This window comes from Dermacentor variabilis, chromosome 7, assembly GCF_050947875.1.
Source record: "Dermacentor variabilis isolate Ectoservices chromosome 7, ASM5094787v1, whole genome shotgun sequence".
NCBI classification, from domain to species: Eukaryota; Metazoa; Arthropoda; class Arachnida; order Ixodida; family Ixodidae; genus Dermacentor; species Dermacentor variabilis.
The window spans coordinates 121828132-121847865 of NC_134574.1; the positions used below are offsets into that span (position 1 = coordinate 121828132).

Sequence of the window (19734 nt, forward strand, 5' to 3'; positions counted from 1 at the left end):
CGTACTACATACTATAACTTACATGATACATATTACATCACATACATCGCAACATTATACATATAACAATACTAGATTCTACAACTTACCCGAGAAATGTCAGATCATGAGGATCGATTTAGAAAATATTTTGTAACTTCGGTTTCAAAATGTTCTACAGTTTGAGAATCACATATGACGTTCGGTAAATCAATCCAGTCTCTTATGGTTCTAGGGAAAAAAGAGTATGTGTATGTATCCACACGAGATTGACATACTAGAAAGTTGCTGTGGTGGTCACCTCGTAGGCTCCGGACTTGTCGCGGAATTAGGTACTGCGCTGCATCAAAGTTAACTAAATTTTGACAAATCAAAAACAAGAATTTAAGTCTGGCTATGCGACGGCGTTCCAAGAGAGGGGGTAAATTTAGTTTTCGCAACATCTCTCTCACAAAATCAGTACTGGAGTACCTTGAAAGAATAAATCTAGCCGCCGTTCTTTGCACTCGCTCAATTTTATGAATTAATCCTTTTTGGTAGGGGTCCCATACGATGCTTGCATATTCCAGTGTAGGCCTTACTATTGTTAAATACGCTGTTAGCTTTACGCGGGCTGGAGCGAGTTTTAATTTGCGACGTAAGAACGATAACATTTTTTCAGCGGTAGAGCAAGTATTAGTGATATGTTGAGTCCAGTTGAGGTCTTTAGATATTGTTACTCCTAAGCATTTAAAGTTGTTAGCGCTAGTTAGCACAGTGGAACTTAGTTGATAATCAAAACTTAGGACGTGCTTAACATTGTTTGTAACACGTAAACCAACAGTTTTTTTCTTTATTTGCTTGCTTCCATGTTTCACACCATTATATATATATATATATATATGAGCAACCGCCGGCGCCGTTCTCCCATGTACTTTCCGGGGTATATCTGTTTTACTACTAGCACCAAGCCTGGGAGTGTTAGCCAGTGCCATCGCTCACAAACTCATTTGGTGGACGATTGAATGGGTAACGCAATGACACAAGATCGTTCCCCACCCGCGGCAAGTTGTTTTTTCATCCAGTTTCATTTTCATTAGTTTATCATTTCTTTATTTCAATTAGTAAGTACGAGTAATTTACCCTATCTTGTCCTTGGTGTCATTCTCTTCTTACTTCTTATGATATAATGAATAAAAACCTGGCCCCTCTGTTTACTTCCTCTCTTATCGGTTGTATCTATATAAACGTTATTAGTTGGCGTTTGTGATGTTCCGCCTTGTCTTCCTTGTCACATCTTTCTGAACTTTTCCCATGTATTTCTGTAAATACTGTAACTCTTTCACTGGACATGCTGCATTGGTACGCGAATAAAAATGGCCGAGCCCTGGATTCTTTATTTATAGCTACTGTGTAGTAGCCATGCTACAGCAATAATAATCAATATAGTCCACAAGTTTCCAACAACTATTGATAACAGTGGCTGTTGTAATGTCTACATAACATATATTGTTTTCCCTGCCGTTTTAGACTTTCGTACAAGATCAAAGTTCGACAAAGATTCTGTCCGTGGGAATTGCGGGCTCCTCATTTCAAATAACCAAACCAGTTACAGTGCAAATCACTGGCAAGTGTATACACGTCTACAGCAGCAATAAAGGGGCGAAATCATTTTGTCATTATGCTTAGATGGCCTTAAAAATACAATTGTCTTATGTCTTACTACATCTGCAGCCGCACGAGTTCCCTGGGCTTGGGCAGACAGGTTGTCGTGGTTGTTGGCAAGCTGGGAGAGGACAAGGACCCGCCACTATAAATGAAAAAAGACAAAAATAATACGTTTAGGCCAAACTACTTATGCAATATTGTTCTTATAGTCTCAATACACCATAAACATTTTTCCTAAAAGTACTTAACAACATCACTGCCTCAGGAATGCTCGTTCTGAAGCCGTATTTACGTTCACAAAACTATTATGAAAATAATTAGGCGCAGTTATTGTTTCAAAATTGTGTTATTCGGTTTTGAACAGCTCTTTATTAATGCTCTGGTCAAAATTATTCCCTTTCATCTTAAAAGCATAAAATAATTGATGTACTTACTAACGTCAAAAGGCGACTGCATTCTAACCATCTAAAAGAGGAGCTAGTCTACAAACCCATTAACCCAACACACCAGTTGTGTACTTGACATGTAGAATTATAAGAGATGATGAAGGTTAAGTGGTGCGCAATTTTATTAAAAAATCCCCTGCGTCTGACTGCATTGTTCTAGTCCTTGAAGTGGCTTATTCAAAGAGCCGGATATTTCTTGCCCAAGAAAGGGAAAAACATAAAGTAGTTCTAAAAATTCTCGAATTGCCTTAGCTACTTTACTGTAACTTGTGAAATGTAGGAAGTGTAGCTGGCCATTTGCCAATCATAACTGTTTCAAATTAATTTTGAGGAAAAGCATGAGTTTCTGGATATGCGCCACCAAACTAGCGGTATAGATGCACTTTTATTTCACTTACGTTTTTTTTAAAAAAAACACTCTTTTATATATTGCAACGCAATAGTATCTTGAACGCCCGAGTAATTTGTCGCAAAGTTTGCGAATGAATCTTTCGAAACTGCTGCCAACCTGAAAATTGTTTGCAAGTGAATATGACTTGCCAACACACAGGATACAATTGATGACTAGCAATATGTGTCGTAAAGCAAATTTAATGGAATGAAATTCTATAATTTTTGTAATAAATCTTCTGCAGCCAATACTTCCGCAGCCGGCGCGGCTACAAAGAGCGTCCAGGCGACATACGAAGCGAGAAAATGACAGAGTCATAGATGTTCCAGAAATGGCGCCATCGCCGAAGTGAGTGTCGTCCACTTCCTATCTATCATGTTATCGTGCACTTTAAGGGCGGTTGTTTCCTAACTAACCAAATAAATGTGTGTCGTAATGTTACGACAGCAAAGCATCCGTTACCATTGAGCGCTGTTTCCTGCATCTTTCCTCAATTTATAGCGCTTTACGCCTAACAAGCGAAGCTTTCCTCACAGTACATGGCCTTAGAGATTTCGCTGAGCACCCGGCAAGCTACTGACGTTGCCAGATCTTGGAGGCTACAGAATGCGAATATTTACTTCTTATTCCATTCCATATATGTCGTCAAAGCGAAGAATTTGCGCAAGTGAAACTTTCTTTTAGTCGCAACGGCTATTGCATTTGACTTCCAAAGTTTTGGAAAGGATCTACGTCGCCAAACAAACAGTACTTCTTGTTATACATAGCAAGTATTCCAGTGTTTTACTTTTTAAAGCGAAGCTGTATACCTCTTGCCTTCAAGGAAATTATAGTGTCGTAAGCAAAAAAATTCCCCATACGTGGGCCGACCCCAAAGATAGTGCAATACCGTCCCGTCCCGTGGCGAAGGTGCACCAGGCCTTTAGCGCTTTTCACACGTGGGCTGATCCCGAAGATAACGCAATGACAGTCCGACCCGCGGTGAAGGTGAAGCACGCGTTAATCACTGCCCACACGTGGGCGGATCCCGAAAGTAGTGCAATACCGGCTCGACCCGCGGCCGCGGTTAAGCAGGCGTTAAGCACTCCCCAAACGTGGGCTGATCCCCAGGATAGTGCAATGCCGGGCCGACCTGCGGCGGAGGTGAAGCAGGCGTCAAGCACTCCGCATACATTAGTCGATCCCGAAGATAATGCAATGCCGGGCCGACCTGCGGCGGAGGTGAAGCAGGCGTTAAGCACTTCCCATACGTGGGCCGACCCACAAGATAATGCAATGCTGTGCCGACCCCCGGCGGTGTTGAAGCAGGCGTAAGCGTTCCCCATACGTGGGTAGATACCGAAAATAGTGCAATACTGGGCCGACCAACGGCGCAGGTGAAGCAGACGTTAAGCACTCCCCGTACGTGGGCCGATGTCGAAGACAGCTTAACGCTATGCCGCCCCACGGCGGAGGTGAAGGAGGCGTTAAGCACTCCCCACATGCGGGCAGATCCCGAAATAGTGAAATGGCAGGCCGAACCGCGGCGGACGTTCAGTTCGTCATTAAAGAGCGCACATACACAGCTTCGCTGGTATATCCTTTTTCATAGAGTGGAGGGGCACTGATTTTTTTTTTCGAGGGCCAGAAACTAGATTTGAGAAATACGTCGGCCTTTTCCGTCCATGTGCGCCTATGACAAAACGTGCGAACAGCATTGTATGACATAAAGGCACGCGATATCAATTTGCCCTGTCATTAGGGTACACAACTAATTGTAACCGTAGGAAGTCCCACGTGAGTCGTTCTTCTGTGTTGGCTTTGACTTTAAGTCTTTTCCTACATCCGCTTCAGGAAACACGTGGATTGTCATCACTACAGGGCGCACTATGCATTGACGCAAGCTCTCAACACCAGCTGTGCTGCTAATGTCTAGGACTTTCTCATTTGCGCCGCCATTGAAGTGCTCGATGCCCCACGCGAATTACTCATCGGACGAGGCCATACCTTACTTTCTAAAGTTATCGACAACCTCCTGCGCTGGTGCTCCGCACAACATGAGTTAATCATGCTGTCCCATCCATAGACCAACGTGTTGACTGGGCGCTTGTCCTGACCCGACGCGTCGGCTTTTGTGAAATGTTTCTTTCTCGATACACGTGCCCACATTAGGCCCTTAGACAAGTCACTGATGTGACCCACGAGATTCTGCCAGCCAGTAACGGTACGGGTTCTTTCTCATTGTCCCTTGACATCATCCACGTTTCAAGACTCCAGCTCTACCACCCTTCCTATGTGGCGGCTCCTTAAGGTCACCGGGATGGCACTTCAGGCACCGGGATCGTGCTACGTGACACTCGAAGAAGAAACAGCCACTGCATGAAGTGAACATGATAATGTCCCTTACTTAATGTGGGCTTGCTTTTATTTTGCCAGAGCCTTGATTTACTTTAGGTTTCCTGTATAAATAGTTTCGTTCTACCTCTACTTGCTCGCAACAATATTTATGTAAAAAATTACGATCCAGTTTTGATTCGCACCCAGAACCTTTGCGCCAGGCAAAATTTACTGGAAAAAAGCGACTGTGACGACTGCAGTTCTAACGACCGTTAGGACATTCTTCAGCATAAAAAGAAACCTTCACACGAACTTCACATTGTCATAGCAAAGTGTCCACTAGTGTTAGTGGCCCCAGATATCCATGACCAATAAGCCGATTTGCACGTCTTTCGCTAATACTTGCGGTTGCTAACGAGATACGAATTTATTTAAATGAGGAGTCTTTTGATACGGAGCCAACATCGCTTCACGGAAATTTTAGTATGAGGTGCTCTGTGAAAGCAATATTCTGATCAACTCGTCATTCGGAAATTGGTGCCGTTGTGACGGCTGTTGTGCAGATGTTGAGCGTTACAGGCAATGTGATGACAGTTGTAAAAAAATTATTTTAATCAACGTTTAACCATTGCTTACCGTTTTATAATGAATAAAGTAAGACCTCAGCAATACACTTAGGAGGACACCATACATTTTGCTAAGGATAAAACTACAATATAATTCAGGTGTTACTAATAACTCATGCATATAATGCTGCTTTTCTTTGAAGACATTTTAAATATACGAAATATACTTGCCTGTTGGCGAAACGGCAAGCAAGGTAAGGAGGGCGCTGCACAAGGCAACCACGTAACACCTCATGGCGGCCTGCGCATTAGTATAACAAAGTGTTGAGTCCGAGAAATGTCTTAGGTGAAAATAAAAGCTTTGCTTCATACGCAAGTACTGCCATGCGCAACATGCGCAAGTACTGCCAGTTAAATAAACCGTGGCAATGAAGTAAACAGTGATAGAGATCTGCTGGCAAATTCAGTCTCCTATCCCTTAACACTGCTTAATTTCACTTTAGCATTCAAGATATCCCTACACACAACACTAACTAAGGTGTTACCGAGATTGACTGGATAGTTCACGTGCTGCTTGCAATACTTGTGAAGGGATTGTGTGACTTTTTTTCGTATGACGGCTGGCAAGAAGTATTTGATTAAATTTACCTAAGGAAGCGATTCAGATTTTTGTGCATTTATTACTTCTTTCGCAATACTTCAAGAGTCAGTTATCTAGCGTTACGTCAATTTATTATATAATGTGCAATTTCTCCTAAGTCTACGTCGCTACTGCATAATAACATCTCGTTTCAGTCATTTCCCAACGATTTATAATACATATATAGGGACTCATAGAAATAAACGGTCATCAATAACTGTCGTATGTTCAAGAAACTGGATGTGCATGCGCTAGCATTACAAAAAATATGACAAGGATAAACAAGCGCATAGCCAAGCAGGAAATTCAACAATTCAATGCATCATGCTTGTATGTTTAGCCTCATTTTATTGCAATGCTTAGTTTACAACTCACAGAACATACCAAACAATTTAAACAGTGGTTTATTTCAACTCACTAAAACCTCATCGGCATGCCACAAAACTTCGTACCCAGCTATGTTCAGAGAAATTAGAGCCGCACATTAATTGAGTTTGACTGTCTCTCACCCCGATGCGACTTCAAAGCTTGCAAGGTCCAACATTCTTCTACCAGCAAATTAAAGTGTCGCAATATTTGAATAATTCAAATCAAAGTACTCAAAAACAATCTTTGGTAGCTTTTCGTTGGCAGCCCACTCTTGCTATAGTGTGTCAACGATTAAGGCTACAACTTCATTTTCGCACGACAGTTAAAAAATTCGCGCGATCGTTTCAGGAAACGCAGAAGCTGCAATTGCTAAAAGCCTTCTATGCTGAATTTGCAAAATGCTAAAACATACACTAAAAAAGGGAGGTGAACATACATTGCAGCAAGAGTAGCTAGTAGCGGAAAACTGTTACTCCTCCGTCTGTTTTTCCGTAACTGTGTCATCCTTATGTTGTTCTAGTGTTCAGTCCACCTCACCATACCCTGACCAACCCTTCCGATATGGCCAATAAAATACAAGTTCCCTGAATGCAACCTTTGCAGCTACAACACACGCATTGACGATAAAGTATACGGGAGATGTTGAAATACCAACTGCAATTCTATGGGCGTCGTGCACTACAACATTAAAAGAAGTAGGTGGAGCCACGGACGGCGCGGACCGATACTTATCATTCTCGTAGCAAGTTCGCGCACTGCGCAAACCTTCACACTTTGCACTACGTTCAAGAGCGATGAGAAATGAGTAGTGCCGCAATTTTGGCGTTGATGTTTCCAGAAAAACTTGTACAAAAAGTCATGAGGTATGGTCACCGATCATACATCATGAAAGTTCCTGGCAAAAATCGCGAAATGAGCACCAGATGTAAGACGTAAGACGCCCGATCGTATAGGTCAAACGATTATCGTACTATTGTTTTGCTTTTTAGCAGGTATAAAAGTGGTTAACCAGGCTTTTGAATTTCTATGTAAAACTTTTAGAGTGTGGTATTCTACATACCAAAAGCATGTATCCGTACAATTACTTTCACGGACAAAATGATACGCGTAGGTGTAATCCCGTGAAATACTGTGCTGTGGTGTATGACCGCCATTTAGCTATAGCAAAGCTCAATTTCTCAAGTGGTAGCTCACTTGCTTAGGAGCGAATACACAATCTAGTTGAGGCTTGTATAAATGTACAATCCTGCCAATTCTGATCTCCGCTTCACCCAAATAATACCGCGAATGGTTGCCATAAAACTTTTTTTTACAAAGCGTAATGTGCCTTTCCGTGCGCAAACACGTATTTGTTTTGAGCATCTAAACACCGGTTTTATACTCCGTACGTTGCAGTGAACATCGAAAATTGCGAAAACATTACTTTGAAAAAGAAATATGATTATGAATTAGCTGTTACTAACAAAAAATATCCTCTCAGGAACAACGGTGGTCTCAAAGCGGGCACTCGAAAAACGTGTTGCTGCACAAGTCATACAAATGCGCCGTTTCTTCCCACTAGCGATATTACACCACGCGTCACGATGACCTTTCCACTTTCATTCACCGAGAAGACATGTAAATGCCCGAGGTACATGAAAGGACGCGGTACTCGCCGTTGGTGGCAACCGAATGTAGACAATGATGAAACAGCACCCAATTTTTCAGAATTAACTGGCTCAAAACGGCGTTCGTACAAATCTTGCAAATCTACACCACTCACTAGAAGCCGAACACTGCTCCCTTCCAAGCAGTGTGAAATGAAGAAGAAAATAAGTAAGCGGCGCACAAGAATAACCGGCATCAGTGCCTCGAATACCGCAATAAATATCGTTTTTATTCCGACAGCAGTTATATGGACACTCTAGGAGTATTTTAACGTCGCCGTTGCCGAGATGTTCCTTATAAAGTCCGAGATCGTTAACACCGTCACTGCGCATTGTATGCTGCAGATGCAAGAGAAAGCACGCGATGGAGGCCAACGAGCATGGCTCAATCTGCCGGCGCAAAGGAGGAAAGCGCGGAGCAAACGCCCCGTCTTCCGCAGCCCGAAAGGCCGTGGGGGAAGGAGAACTAGGGAGCGCGGGGGGAGGCGGTTGGCCTTGTGCTCCGGCAGCAATTGTGCACTTCGTGCAGGGGCGCAAGAACTTACCATCGCGGCGCAATCTCTCGCGTTATAGGGATGAAAAGTGGGCAAACAGCACTGGAGGGAGAATGGTCGACTTCGACTCCGCCACAAGCGCGCACTTTTTACGGCCGCGCCGGATCGCGCGCGACGTATATTGAAAGGGATCTGTCGATGGCTCATACCTTTGTGCGAGCTGTATTCTCGCTGCTCTTGCGTTGAAGCCATAGACAGCACGAAGGTCACTTTGCTCGCAGCCGCTGTCGCGCTTGCTCACACCAGCGTTTTGCCAGCGAGTGTCCCCGCTCATCGAGTGGGATGTGTTGATATTTGCTTGTGCGTGCTGACACAATGCTTATGAATTCAGTTAGTAAGCAGATGTTTCCAAGTTTATACTGTCCGTTAAACCACTATCCTTGCTTCGCATACCTGTATACTAATTTTCTATTGCAATGGATGCTTCGCCTATCGGACGAAACTGCAACTTTCTTTTTGCGCGTTTTCAGTATTGCTTGCCGGCGGACAGTTTCTTCACGCAGTATAGTTGAAGGTAGAAATATATTTGCTTTCCATTATTCTAACGTTCGCCACTGTACATACGCGTTTATGTGGCTGCTTGAATCAAGCCCTGACTAGGCTGTTCAATGGGTGCGTCAGCTTAGACGCGATTAAAATATGAGTGCCACCATCCTCCTAGAGATGGCGCTCGGTGTTCGAGCAGCAGTCGAGCCATGCCGGCTCAGAATTCCCTTACCACAGTTTCAATGTCGAGAAATTTTTGAGAGGTTTTGTGCAATGCTGCTTATGAAATTACCGACGTGCAGGCACGTATCTTGGTGGCTACAACGGGGTAAACTGTGGCACAGAAAAATCCCTGTATGCATCTCAAATAAAAAAAAAATTATTTCTGAAAACATCGCGCTCTCCCCTGTGATAGTGAAGCGCAGTCGAACTGAAATGGGTTGGAGATGCAGGAGTCTGTAATGTCTACTGCGCCTCTCTTTTATTGTTTGCAGGGACGCTAGATGCAATTTTTAGCAATCGAATTTTTTCGTTCTTACTTCGACGGGATAATGCACCCAGTACATTTAGGTCTGGTAGACAACGAACACAATGCATAAATTGCCACTGTGCACACTTCATATAGGTACGGTAAATGCATATTTTAGTTTTCTCGCTTTATTAACCGCAATTATTTACGTTATAGAAATTCCATCAAAGGTTATTAACAAGTGGTGGCTCTTGTGGAATACACTGTTCCTCAGAAAAGAATGACATGTACACTGCATGCAACAACGGGACATAAAACTTCATGTGGCGCTTGTAAATTGGTAAATGCGCGCATCGTGTAGGGCATGTGTGCCGCATTTGCCAGTACTTACGTGCCCAGATGCAAGGAGCTGTATAGAATTCGCTGTTGCCTGATTCGCCTTATGATAGCAAGCTTTCTTTGCTGTCCCTCTCATTGTACAGCGGCTACCTCTGCTACACCAGCAGCATTTCTGAAATATGACAATTGCTTTTTACTTCTTTTTGTCTCTCCTATAGCGAAAGGTGAAATGAAATGAATTTGGACTGCAACATGTGCGCAGAGGTGCGAAACGGCATTTCGAGGAGAATTGTACTGCTTGTCTTTTTTTAACTTGCCGTCCTCTATATATTGCCAGCTGCCCGCTTCACAATGTACCGCTAAAAAAAAAGTTTTATTTAGGACTCGTAAAAAGTTCGAACAGGCAAAAACGTTCAGTTCAATATTTCTGTGTTTTAATTTTATTCACGACAATGTGCCAAGTATTGTGTTGCATTTCTGACCTCCCTATTATAAAAATATGCTCTGCCGCAGCTGTTTGTGACGTCCTGCGAGTGGCTCCTATACGCAATACTAAACTACTAAACTACTAAACTAAACTATACGCAGCACATAAAAAATATCTTGCACTATATTCAACTTCTGGAAGGTGGTATGGTAGACGTTACTTTCAGTAAAAAAAGTGAGGAACAAGTATTTAAATAAAGTCGAGCAGAGTGTCAGTCGAAGGTACCATTTTCAGCTGGCATATTTCGTTTTCTCTACGTCGACAAAATTATCGTACTCTCTTCGACTCAGACCAATAGGTAGAAAGCTGCGGTTTCCTTCCGACCAAGCGAATGTCAGACGAGGGCACAAAAATGCAAATATGAACGTCCCTTGTGCTGCATAACAAGTGATGTGTCATTGTTCGCTGATCTAGATGTATAAGAGCTCCGCGTTAAAGTATTATTATCACGTAAAAGTGCAACATAAAATTATTTGTGTCGTTTAAACTTTTAAAACCGAAGGAGCCTAGGAATGGTTAACTGAAGATAACAGCGTTCCTTGTACAATAAGACTATGAAAGAGGCGTTTACGCACCAGAATTGCGGTGTTATCTCTCATTTTAAGTGGCCAGACGTGTTGTCAGTCTATTAACACTCGCCTGATTTTTTTCACACTAGTGCTAGAGGTTGCCATGTCTTTTGTTTTCCTTTTAATTGATCCGCTTGGATATGTTGAGCTTCAAAGAACTAAGCGACACTGAGTTAACTTACCAATATTTTTGAGCCCACGTGGAGGGTATATGTGACTGAAGTATTTTGCGCAAAACGACACGAGGACCAGACGTAGACGCGACACACACGAGCGCTTATCGTGAGCAGCTTACTTTGAAGCACGGGACCAAATATACAGGCAAAACCGTGTTCCACATCACACACGTGCAGGCTGCAGATATGTTTTTCTTTGCGCAAGCACGACAGCTCCTTGAGAGGTAGAGTGCTAGGAGGTTTTGCCACACAGGTATCATGCCACCGGTCTATCACTTCCGCCTCGATAATTTCGCGGGTCAACTGACTGCTACTTCTACTGACAATTTTACAGGCACAATAAACTGTATAGCCCGGGGGCTCTTGCTTTCGTCAGTATGTGTTCTTGATCTCCACTGCTTTCGTTATGCTTTAATTTTCTGCAGTATCCGTAGTGGTTGCTTAATCTCTATGACGTTGGGCTGCTCAGCACGAGGCTGCGGGATTGAATCGCGGCCACGGGGGACGCATTTCTATGAGTGCAAAATGCGAACATACGTGCACTTAGATATACGTGAACATTAAAGAACCCTAAGTGATCTAAATTATACCGAAATCCCCCATGGTAGCATACTTCAAAATCTAATCCTGGTTTTGGCATATAAAAGCGTATAAATAATTTTTAAGACGTTGTACAGTGTTCACCAGGAAATACACCGCACTTTCCTGAAACATTGTTGCGATGCTTTTGGGGGCGATTATCAACACCTTCCGCGTTGAGCGACGTCAGTTTTCCAGCAAGTCAATGGTATGTTCTAGACGATTATTTTGGAACTTTCAACGAACTCGGTCTGGTGTTTCTTTGTTCGGGCGACCTTCTCAGGGGCGGCAGGCATGGTCAGTTTCCACAAAGCTTGCAACTTACCTGGCGGGAAAAAAACTACTTTAACATTCGCGTGAAGTCACATCTTTCTTAGTCCGCGCTATATGCAGTGAATGCACGAAAAAAAGCGCCACTCGTTTTATTTTTTCAGATTGGAGTGAAGCACTAGTTCGTTGTTATGACTTGAGCTTCAGAAGGCCTTCAGCAAAAGTAACTAGGTCTTGCGTAGCGTATCCCTCAGATCTAAGGCGGGTATATTGAAGGTATTCTTCTTTTGAAGGTATATGTTATCAATTCCGGACAAAAATTGCGTGAGGCGTTAGACACGCATAACTTAGCTATTCTCCTTCTAACTAGTAATGCGCCGGCTCATAAGAGAGTAGTAGTTTATTGACGCGCGGCTCGCAGTTCCAGTGGATATGTTCGTCTTGCAATAAAAACTGAATGTCCAGAAAGTAGAGGCTCTCACCAGACGGCATCTCATTTGAAAAGGCTAGAGGTAATAAGCTTTCGCGTATGAATGATGGTGTGCTTGGGCATAGTGATTCAAGATATCCAGGGCTGTAGTCAACGAAAATTTAAAAAGATCATCAGCACAAAAAAAAAGGGATTTTGTAACCTCGATATTTGGAAGGCGACCGCTTAGGCCTCTTTATTCAGCTAAAATATAAATAACTGAGAATGGGGACGGTACCAAGAGCCTTTACAAATTCTCTCCTTCTGTATAAATGGCGCCCCGCACCACTTCACTCGTGTGTTTCGTGCATATTTCTCGTTGTCGTATTGATACGCACCAAAACCTCCAGTAATAATATACCAACATATCCAAACACACACGTTAGTGTATTTTTCAGTTATCTTGCCCTCGCTTTTCCTGCGCCACATATATTAGAAATACTAGACTAAGTAGCCTATACTTTCTCGCAAAGCAGCACGTGCAGGTAGGCAGGCGTCACTTAACGTGAACGTAACTCCGTTGGGTAGTGGTACCTCAATTTTCCTCATATCTTCTAATCAGTAGGCCCAATCGAGTGTGAAAAAAATATTATGCTTTTAAAAGGACGTTTGAAAGTTGAGGCGGCATTACATAGGTGCGCAGGTGTAATTGAGAAAAACATGTTTCTTTTTCAACGACTGTGGCAAGCATGCTGCACCGCAGCATTCCTTTGTTCGTAAAGGAAAAGGTGCACTTGAAAGTGCTACAATATATAACGGCTGTCCAATGCAGAAGCTGTATCGAGTAATTTTATAACCTTGACTCATCGTTGTATGTTTTGTGGATGAACAAGTCATCAGCAACGTTCAACCTCAAAGACAGAAATAGTCGCAGCTAGCGGTAGGAAAGAATAAATCAAGGAAACGAAGAATATAACTGAACATCCTGTTAGAGCTAGAATTCGCTGGTGTGAATCTCCTGAAACTTTGGCGAATATACTAGGGCGCTAAAAGTGGCACGGCCTGTATTATTTCCTTCATTTGTACTCACACAAGTGCAGGGCGGTGAATCCGAGCTCGGTCTAGTTAACTGGAGTGCCATTGCTCTTGTCTCATTCTCTTGCCTAAGAAGTTTGTTGCTAAATTAAGCAGTTAAATGTGTCACAAAATTTCAGTGCCCGCCACGTCTCAATGGGCTGAATTATTTCAGTCTATTTTAAGTCTGAATTATTTCAGTCTATGTTTTCTGTGTTTGCACTCAGTTGCCGCCATTCCATCGTCATCATAATATCGTTGTCACACCGTTAGGATGATATAGTCATGGTCTTGTCGTCCCACCATCGTTTCCACTTTCTCATTGACTTTTCATCGTCATCATTCTGGTTTCATACAGTCGGCAACACACATTCGTGTTCATAAGGTTATCACGACGCAGTGGTGGGCGCTCCATCGTCTTCACACCTATGTCATTTCGCCATAAGCCTATTTCCGTGGTCATACCACCACTATCATTCCATTGTCACCCTTTCTTCTTCGTCATTCTAATATCATCATGATGTCCTTTTTGCGTCACTGACTTTACATTCATCGTTTTTTGTCGTAGCTTTGTCATAGCAACGCTAGTGTTGTCATACTGTTGCCATCATGTTACTGTCGTTATTCTGTCACCGTCATTCAACAGCAGTCATTGCAACCTCGACAGCCGTCACTTTGGAATCGTCATCTTAAAGCAGTGATCCCACCGTCATTACTCCTTCGTCGTTTTTGAATCTTCGTTATTGAGTATTTAGTCGTCGTTTATCGTCGTCACGACTTCATGCTCCTTTCATGGACTTCAGCTGTGGTCGCCATACCACCTTCGTCATTGCGTCGTTGTCATAAAGTCGCTGACATGCGTTCATTGCGTTACCAACGCGGCTCTTCCCTGATCGGCATTTGTTTTGCACATCCGAGCTTTGTCATTTCAATGTCGTCATACTGTCGACATCATACAGTCGTCATTATAGCGTGTGCATTGTAGTTTATTTTTTCATTGTCGTTATACATTTGTCATTATTTGATTGTCTTGCTTACATTCTCGTCATGCTGTCATCGTCAGACCACTGTCGTCACACCGCATTGTCATTCAAACATCGTTATTCCTTTTTCGGCAGGTTGTATTTGTCCTTGCGTTATTGTCTTCGTAATCTTGCCGTAATAATTCTGCTTTAGCCAACCCATTGTTGTCATGCCATTGTAGTCTAAAATGTGTCATCATATCGTCATCATCGTTCAATACTCATCCTTCCCCTGAATGCATGCTATTGACGTGTTCGGGTGCTGTGTGTCTATGCGAAAACAAAAATTAAACGTTGACGTGTGCTCTCTAATCGAATATGATCGCTACACAAGGAGGCCGTTGTTCGCGAGCATGAACGAAACCTTTATTTAATGGATCTATACTGAGTGTGAGGCCCACATATTTTTATGACTGGTGACCAAAAAAGAAAAAGAAAGCCTTATCCTCCTGTTGCTTTAAGACGGTTTTTGCATTTGGCCTCCATCGAAATGCGGCTGCCGTGGCCACGACTCAATCCCACTACATCGTGTTCAGCAGCCCAACACCATAGCCACTAAGCAACGTCGGCGGGTGCCCTGAAGGCACCAAAGTTACGCGAAAACAAAATGCAAATAGCCAATCTAGCTTGCTGTTGGCATTCAACATTAGCATACATCGCAGGTGCAGCGCTTGCACGTAACACCGAGCTTCGCACTACGTAGGGAATATAGCGATTTCAAAACCAATTCCTTCGCATGACGACATATATATCCCCAGGGCACAGTATAAAGCATGATGTGTCGAAACACGGCATTGTGCATTATACTACTAGCCAATGGGAAACACAGTGCCTAGAATAACAAATCTATCAAGCACTTATTTTTAGGGCCGCTGCAGTGCGCTATGGACAATGAGACGTTAAAGTGGGGAACTATAAGCAAAAAAAAAAACAATAAAGATCCTCATGCTTGCAGGTTACGGTATATGCCCATAAGCCTAGCCTGCACAATAAGTAATGCAAATATGACACGCCGGCGGGAAGGAGACAGGAAGTTTTTGTAGAACAGGGCAGATCATTTTCACACAGCACTTGTGGGCGTCCTAAAGTAAGTACATGCTAATGGGTAGCTATTTATTTCTTAACGCTGAACGAAGTGCTCATTAACTGCTTTTATTTTCTGTAATTTGACGTCAAGACATTGCTTCTACCAGGTGAATCTGTTTTTTTATTGTTACTGCTCATATTGTAGATGCTACTGCTGATGATGTTAACAAGAATACGTTAGCAGTGAACAACAATACGCAACGTATATGAAACATACACTGGTATCATTTTTATATTTTTCCCTGAGTGCGCAATAAGTCTTTGTGCAAAGTACAGTTTCATTTCTAGTGTTATCATACAGATTGCACATTTCATTTTGAACTTGCACATATACTGGGACTTTGTGAACTAGATAACATCAATGTCAAAAGATTCTAGCCATCGCCATTTTAACTGGCAGTTAAAAAAATATAAGAATTTTTTTCGGAACGTTCCAATATGCGCATGCGTACAGTTAAGGAAAATTCCAAACATTCTTGCAACCGTTGTAGAACGCGGTAATTTTTAACTTTCAATTATAACCGTTGACTTCCTAGCGAAAACGAAGTGGCGCCAATGTGTTCGTCGGTGTCTCTGTAGAAAGAGGGCCCATTGTCGCTCAGCATGAATAAACTACTCGCATGGGCCTTGATTCCAGAAGATGCAGGCCTCTTGTCCGGGCACTATGGCTTCCGCACGTACACCGCTGGACAGCAGTGGATACTTTCGTGGCGCTTCTCTTTTCTCATCGCCTTGCTAGGACTTCTCTCTGGTACACGTTCAACGTCATGAAAAAATAATGCAGATCCAATGCACATGTTGGAAAGTACGTCAAGCGGGTATTGAAAGATATATAATTGGCCCATTTTATTCCTTTGTCCTTGACCCAAAGCAAACTAGCCCGCGCCTCTTATATCGCGCACCCGTCTCCCAGCAATATGACAAATGTTATAGTGGCTTGTGTTTATTCCTTCCGTTGTAGTATTTCAGTTGCACTAACCACTTCATGGCTGTTCCTCAGCTCTGGGTACGTGGCATAGTATGACAGTTACAATCATTATCAGCAGGGGGCAACCATGTTAAAGAGCTACTTGGCTTTGACAGGATATGTACCACGGCCTTCTTGGCAAATCCATCATTGAATAGGTGCGATTGTGTGGAAGCTATCATCATGATAATCTACATACTGACACGCTTCTTAGTCAATTCCTCACTCTCGGTATCTGTCATAATGTCAAAATTTCAATAATCATCAGCATGCTGCCATCTCGAAGACTTTGCTGAAGTTGGCACGATGTGTGCTGCCTACTCCTTTACCCACTCCCCATTTTGGGCACGTTCCATAGCATGGTAATCATAATGCGAATGAACCCGCGGCCATCATGTGAAAGAGCGTCTTGATGTTGGCACCAGATAAAGAAATGCGCGATTGAAGCCTAAGGCCCCATACCCTAAAGCTATTCTAATATGGTTTTACTCCGATCTCCTGACGTCAAATTTCAGTAACCGCCGACGCAAGCGTAGGGCGGTCCCCCGCAGGGTTGTCTCAACAGACCAATCAAACACTCTCCTAGTTTACAGGAGGTCACTTTTGTTTGCTTGAAAAACAAATAACATTTCGTACGTTGAGTGGTTGTCCTATCTAATTGGCTGACAAGAGGCGAGGAACAGGCTCAAGTGGAGCGGGATTTGATAGAGCCGAGCCAATGCACTGGTAATCGATAACCAGATGAAGAGGCTGTTGCCGGCGTCTGCGATTGGTCCATTTTCCATTACTTATCTTGCGGTGGGTGGTCGAAAATCGCGGCGGCATGTAACGGAAGCTGAAGAAAGAGGCTAAAATGGATCCTCAGCAAAGAAGAGTTGACAGAATGAGGTCTTAAACGTGCCGAAAGTGCTCGAAAACGTTACAGGGCAACGCAAGAAGTTTTATTATACGCAAATACACCCATGCTCTCCGGTAGGTGCTAGTAGGCAGTGCCTGAGCGATCGGCGGCAGCCATCTTTTACTACTTTCGGAAAGGGGCATCCTGCGGCTATTCAGAAGAAAATTAAGTTTTGTTCGGCATAATAATGCATCTTTAACACGTAAGCGTAACTTTGGCGCGGTAAGCTTTTGCGGTTTTGTGACATCTCGTGAGAGGCAGGTGAAGTAGGTGCAGGTCTAAAACTTTTGACCAATAGCCGACGGCTGATGGCAAAAAGGCGTCGAATGAGAAATAACTATTTTTGTTTTGTTCGGTCAAATCATGCATAATCAGTGTGCACACGTCATATCCGATGAGGATTCATCGCGGGTTTCGTGACGTCGCGTGACAGACAGGTCAAGTGGGGGTGGTCCAAAAAAGTTTTTGACTGATCGCGGAGGGCTGATTGCAGAATTCGAGTAGGAAAGTTTGGGATAGTTTACGTTATAGCGCCCTTAATCTATGCATCATCGGGCTCTCCGCTGGAGGGCATGGATGATACAGTTAATCTTTATTTTTTTGAGTGGCGGAAATCTACTCGGCTTCAAACAGACGGACCAACTGGCCTTGACAAAGTCATGTGAAGGTAGACAAAAAAGCTTTGCTTTGAAATGGGGCATGCACTTCAGAACTAAAAAAAAAAGAACGATGAACCCAACACGACTCGCTTCGGGGACAGCCCAAGTCGCTATTCACCAAGGCGGCGAGGATACGTTTCTTCGGTCAGCCTATAAAGATTTTACAGCACCATAACCACGGACGTTATTTTACTTGCTCACGCTACAGTGCCAGCCATTTATCGCCTTTTGATTGGCGCTTCCTCGCTTACTGACAATCGCCGCGGTGGCCGCTGATGCAGCTCAAACAGCCACTATTTCAGCCAGCGCAGTGACCAGTGAGTGGTTAGAAAAAACGAAACTATAGCCAAAGTTGCGGAGATAGCGTGAGGGTGCCTTTTATTTATCCATTACTAGCTGAGGGCGACGAATGTGGGATCGTGATGTTTGATTTCACCCTTCATAATCGATCCTCTGTAGGATGCTAAAGCGCTCATAGGGAATTGCGAAAAAAACACAGCCCGCAGCCGCAACGCCATGAAGATCTCAGCCAAATTTTCCAGTCGTGTCGGGTACGTGGATTTCGCAAGTGGAGAACTAATATACTTTTTTTTCAAACAATCTCTTTAAAAGAAGAAGCCTTCTCTTGACTCTTTCTGGCATGCCATATACCGTAATATAGCAGAGTGCTATAGGCGGCTGCCATTGTCCAATAGTTGGCATCAATCAAGGAAGGTGTTTGGATCAGTACGTTTCTTGCAACTGTTACTGCGTCTATTTACTGACGTACTTTAATATATAGGGGGATGTTAGCGAAAACGCGCGCTTCAAATTTGGATAGGAATTACGTACTTCCGGAACTACGACTAACTGTGACTATCGCCTGCTAACGCTCAGCCGCGCCTACACGGGTAGCAATAAAACTTTCGCCACACCGACTATCAGTGTCGTAGCCATGTTGCATCGGTGACTTCTGTTAGTTCTAAACCCTCAGCTACCCTCAAACCACGCAAAACTTAAGGCCAGACAAAACCCATGCTTGTCAGCGGGAACTCACTCCTGCCTGCGCCTGTTTAAATGCCTTCGTAGACTTTGCTTCGTCTTCAGCTATTGTGCAAAATGCGCCATTTGAACGTGGCTGTTACCCGTTGGTCAAGCTGGCGGAGGTCGAAGCCGGTCCGCACCAGATAACATTGCCATACTAGAACACAAGAGCGCGATTCCACACTCGAGCCTTCTCGTGCACATAGTTAGCCTATAAAGCGGGATTTTCGCAGAAAGAAGTGAAAATAGAAATGTAATACCGATTTCCCTCGGCGCGAAACTGGCTGTACGTAGCTGTCTAGCATACTGTAGTGCATGTAAAGGATGAGGCGCCGTAAACTCCACTGTAAGCTTAGGTAATGTCTCCCAGTTTGGCGCAACGTAGGCGCCAAAATTAGAAGCACTGGTGTCTATGTGAACATCCGAAATCATTGTGCAATTACGCGAGGCTATTCCAAACCTTTCTATTCCATTTCTGCAGTCAGCTCTTAAAGATTGGTCGAACGTGTTTTGAGCCACCACCACTTCGCTTGTATGTCACACGATGTAAGAAAAATGACAAAAACCAGAAATATATTTTGGCGTGTACAGAATAAATTAAGTATCATTATAACCATGAAAAAGGAAAATTGTTCTTTTCGATTCTAAGCCTTTTTCACCATGAGCT

The 19734-nt window shown here is 43.4% G+C and overlaps 2 protein-coding genes across 3 annotated transcripts in view; one reads left to right on the forward strand and one right to left on the reverse strand.

Moving 5' to 3' along the window:
• Positions 1 to 10014, reverse strand: part of LOC142587094 (uncharacterized) — a 57412-nt gene extending 47398 nt beyond the window's left edge. Inside the window, exons 1-3 of the mRNA XM_075697980.1 lie at positions 9901 to 10014; positions 5577 to 5646; positions 1682 to 1768 (exon numbers count right to left, since the gene is read on the reverse strand). Of these exons, the coding sequence (XP_075554095.1) occupies positions 1682 to 1768; positions 5577 to 5646; positions 9901 to 9984 (241 nt within the window). The 5' untranslated portion in view covers positions 9985 to 10014. The remainder of the gene's footprint in view (positions 1 to 1681; positions 1769 to 5576; positions 5647 to 9900) is intronic.
• A 5398-nt stretch (positions 10015 to 15412) lies between these two features.
• The window catches only part of LOC142587095 (uncharacterized), a 38153-nt gene continuing 33831 nt past the window's right edge, over positions 15413 to 19734 (forward strand). The window contains exons 1-2 of one of the 2 annotated variants that reach the window (XM_075697982.1): positions 15422 to 15521; positions 15612 to 15627. The gene's annotated coding sequence lies outside the window, so the exon portion shown is untranslated. Of the gene's footprint in view, positions 15522 to 15611; positions 15628 to 19734 lie in introns of both variants that reach the window. The other variant, XM_075697981.1, reaches the window with a different exon arrangement.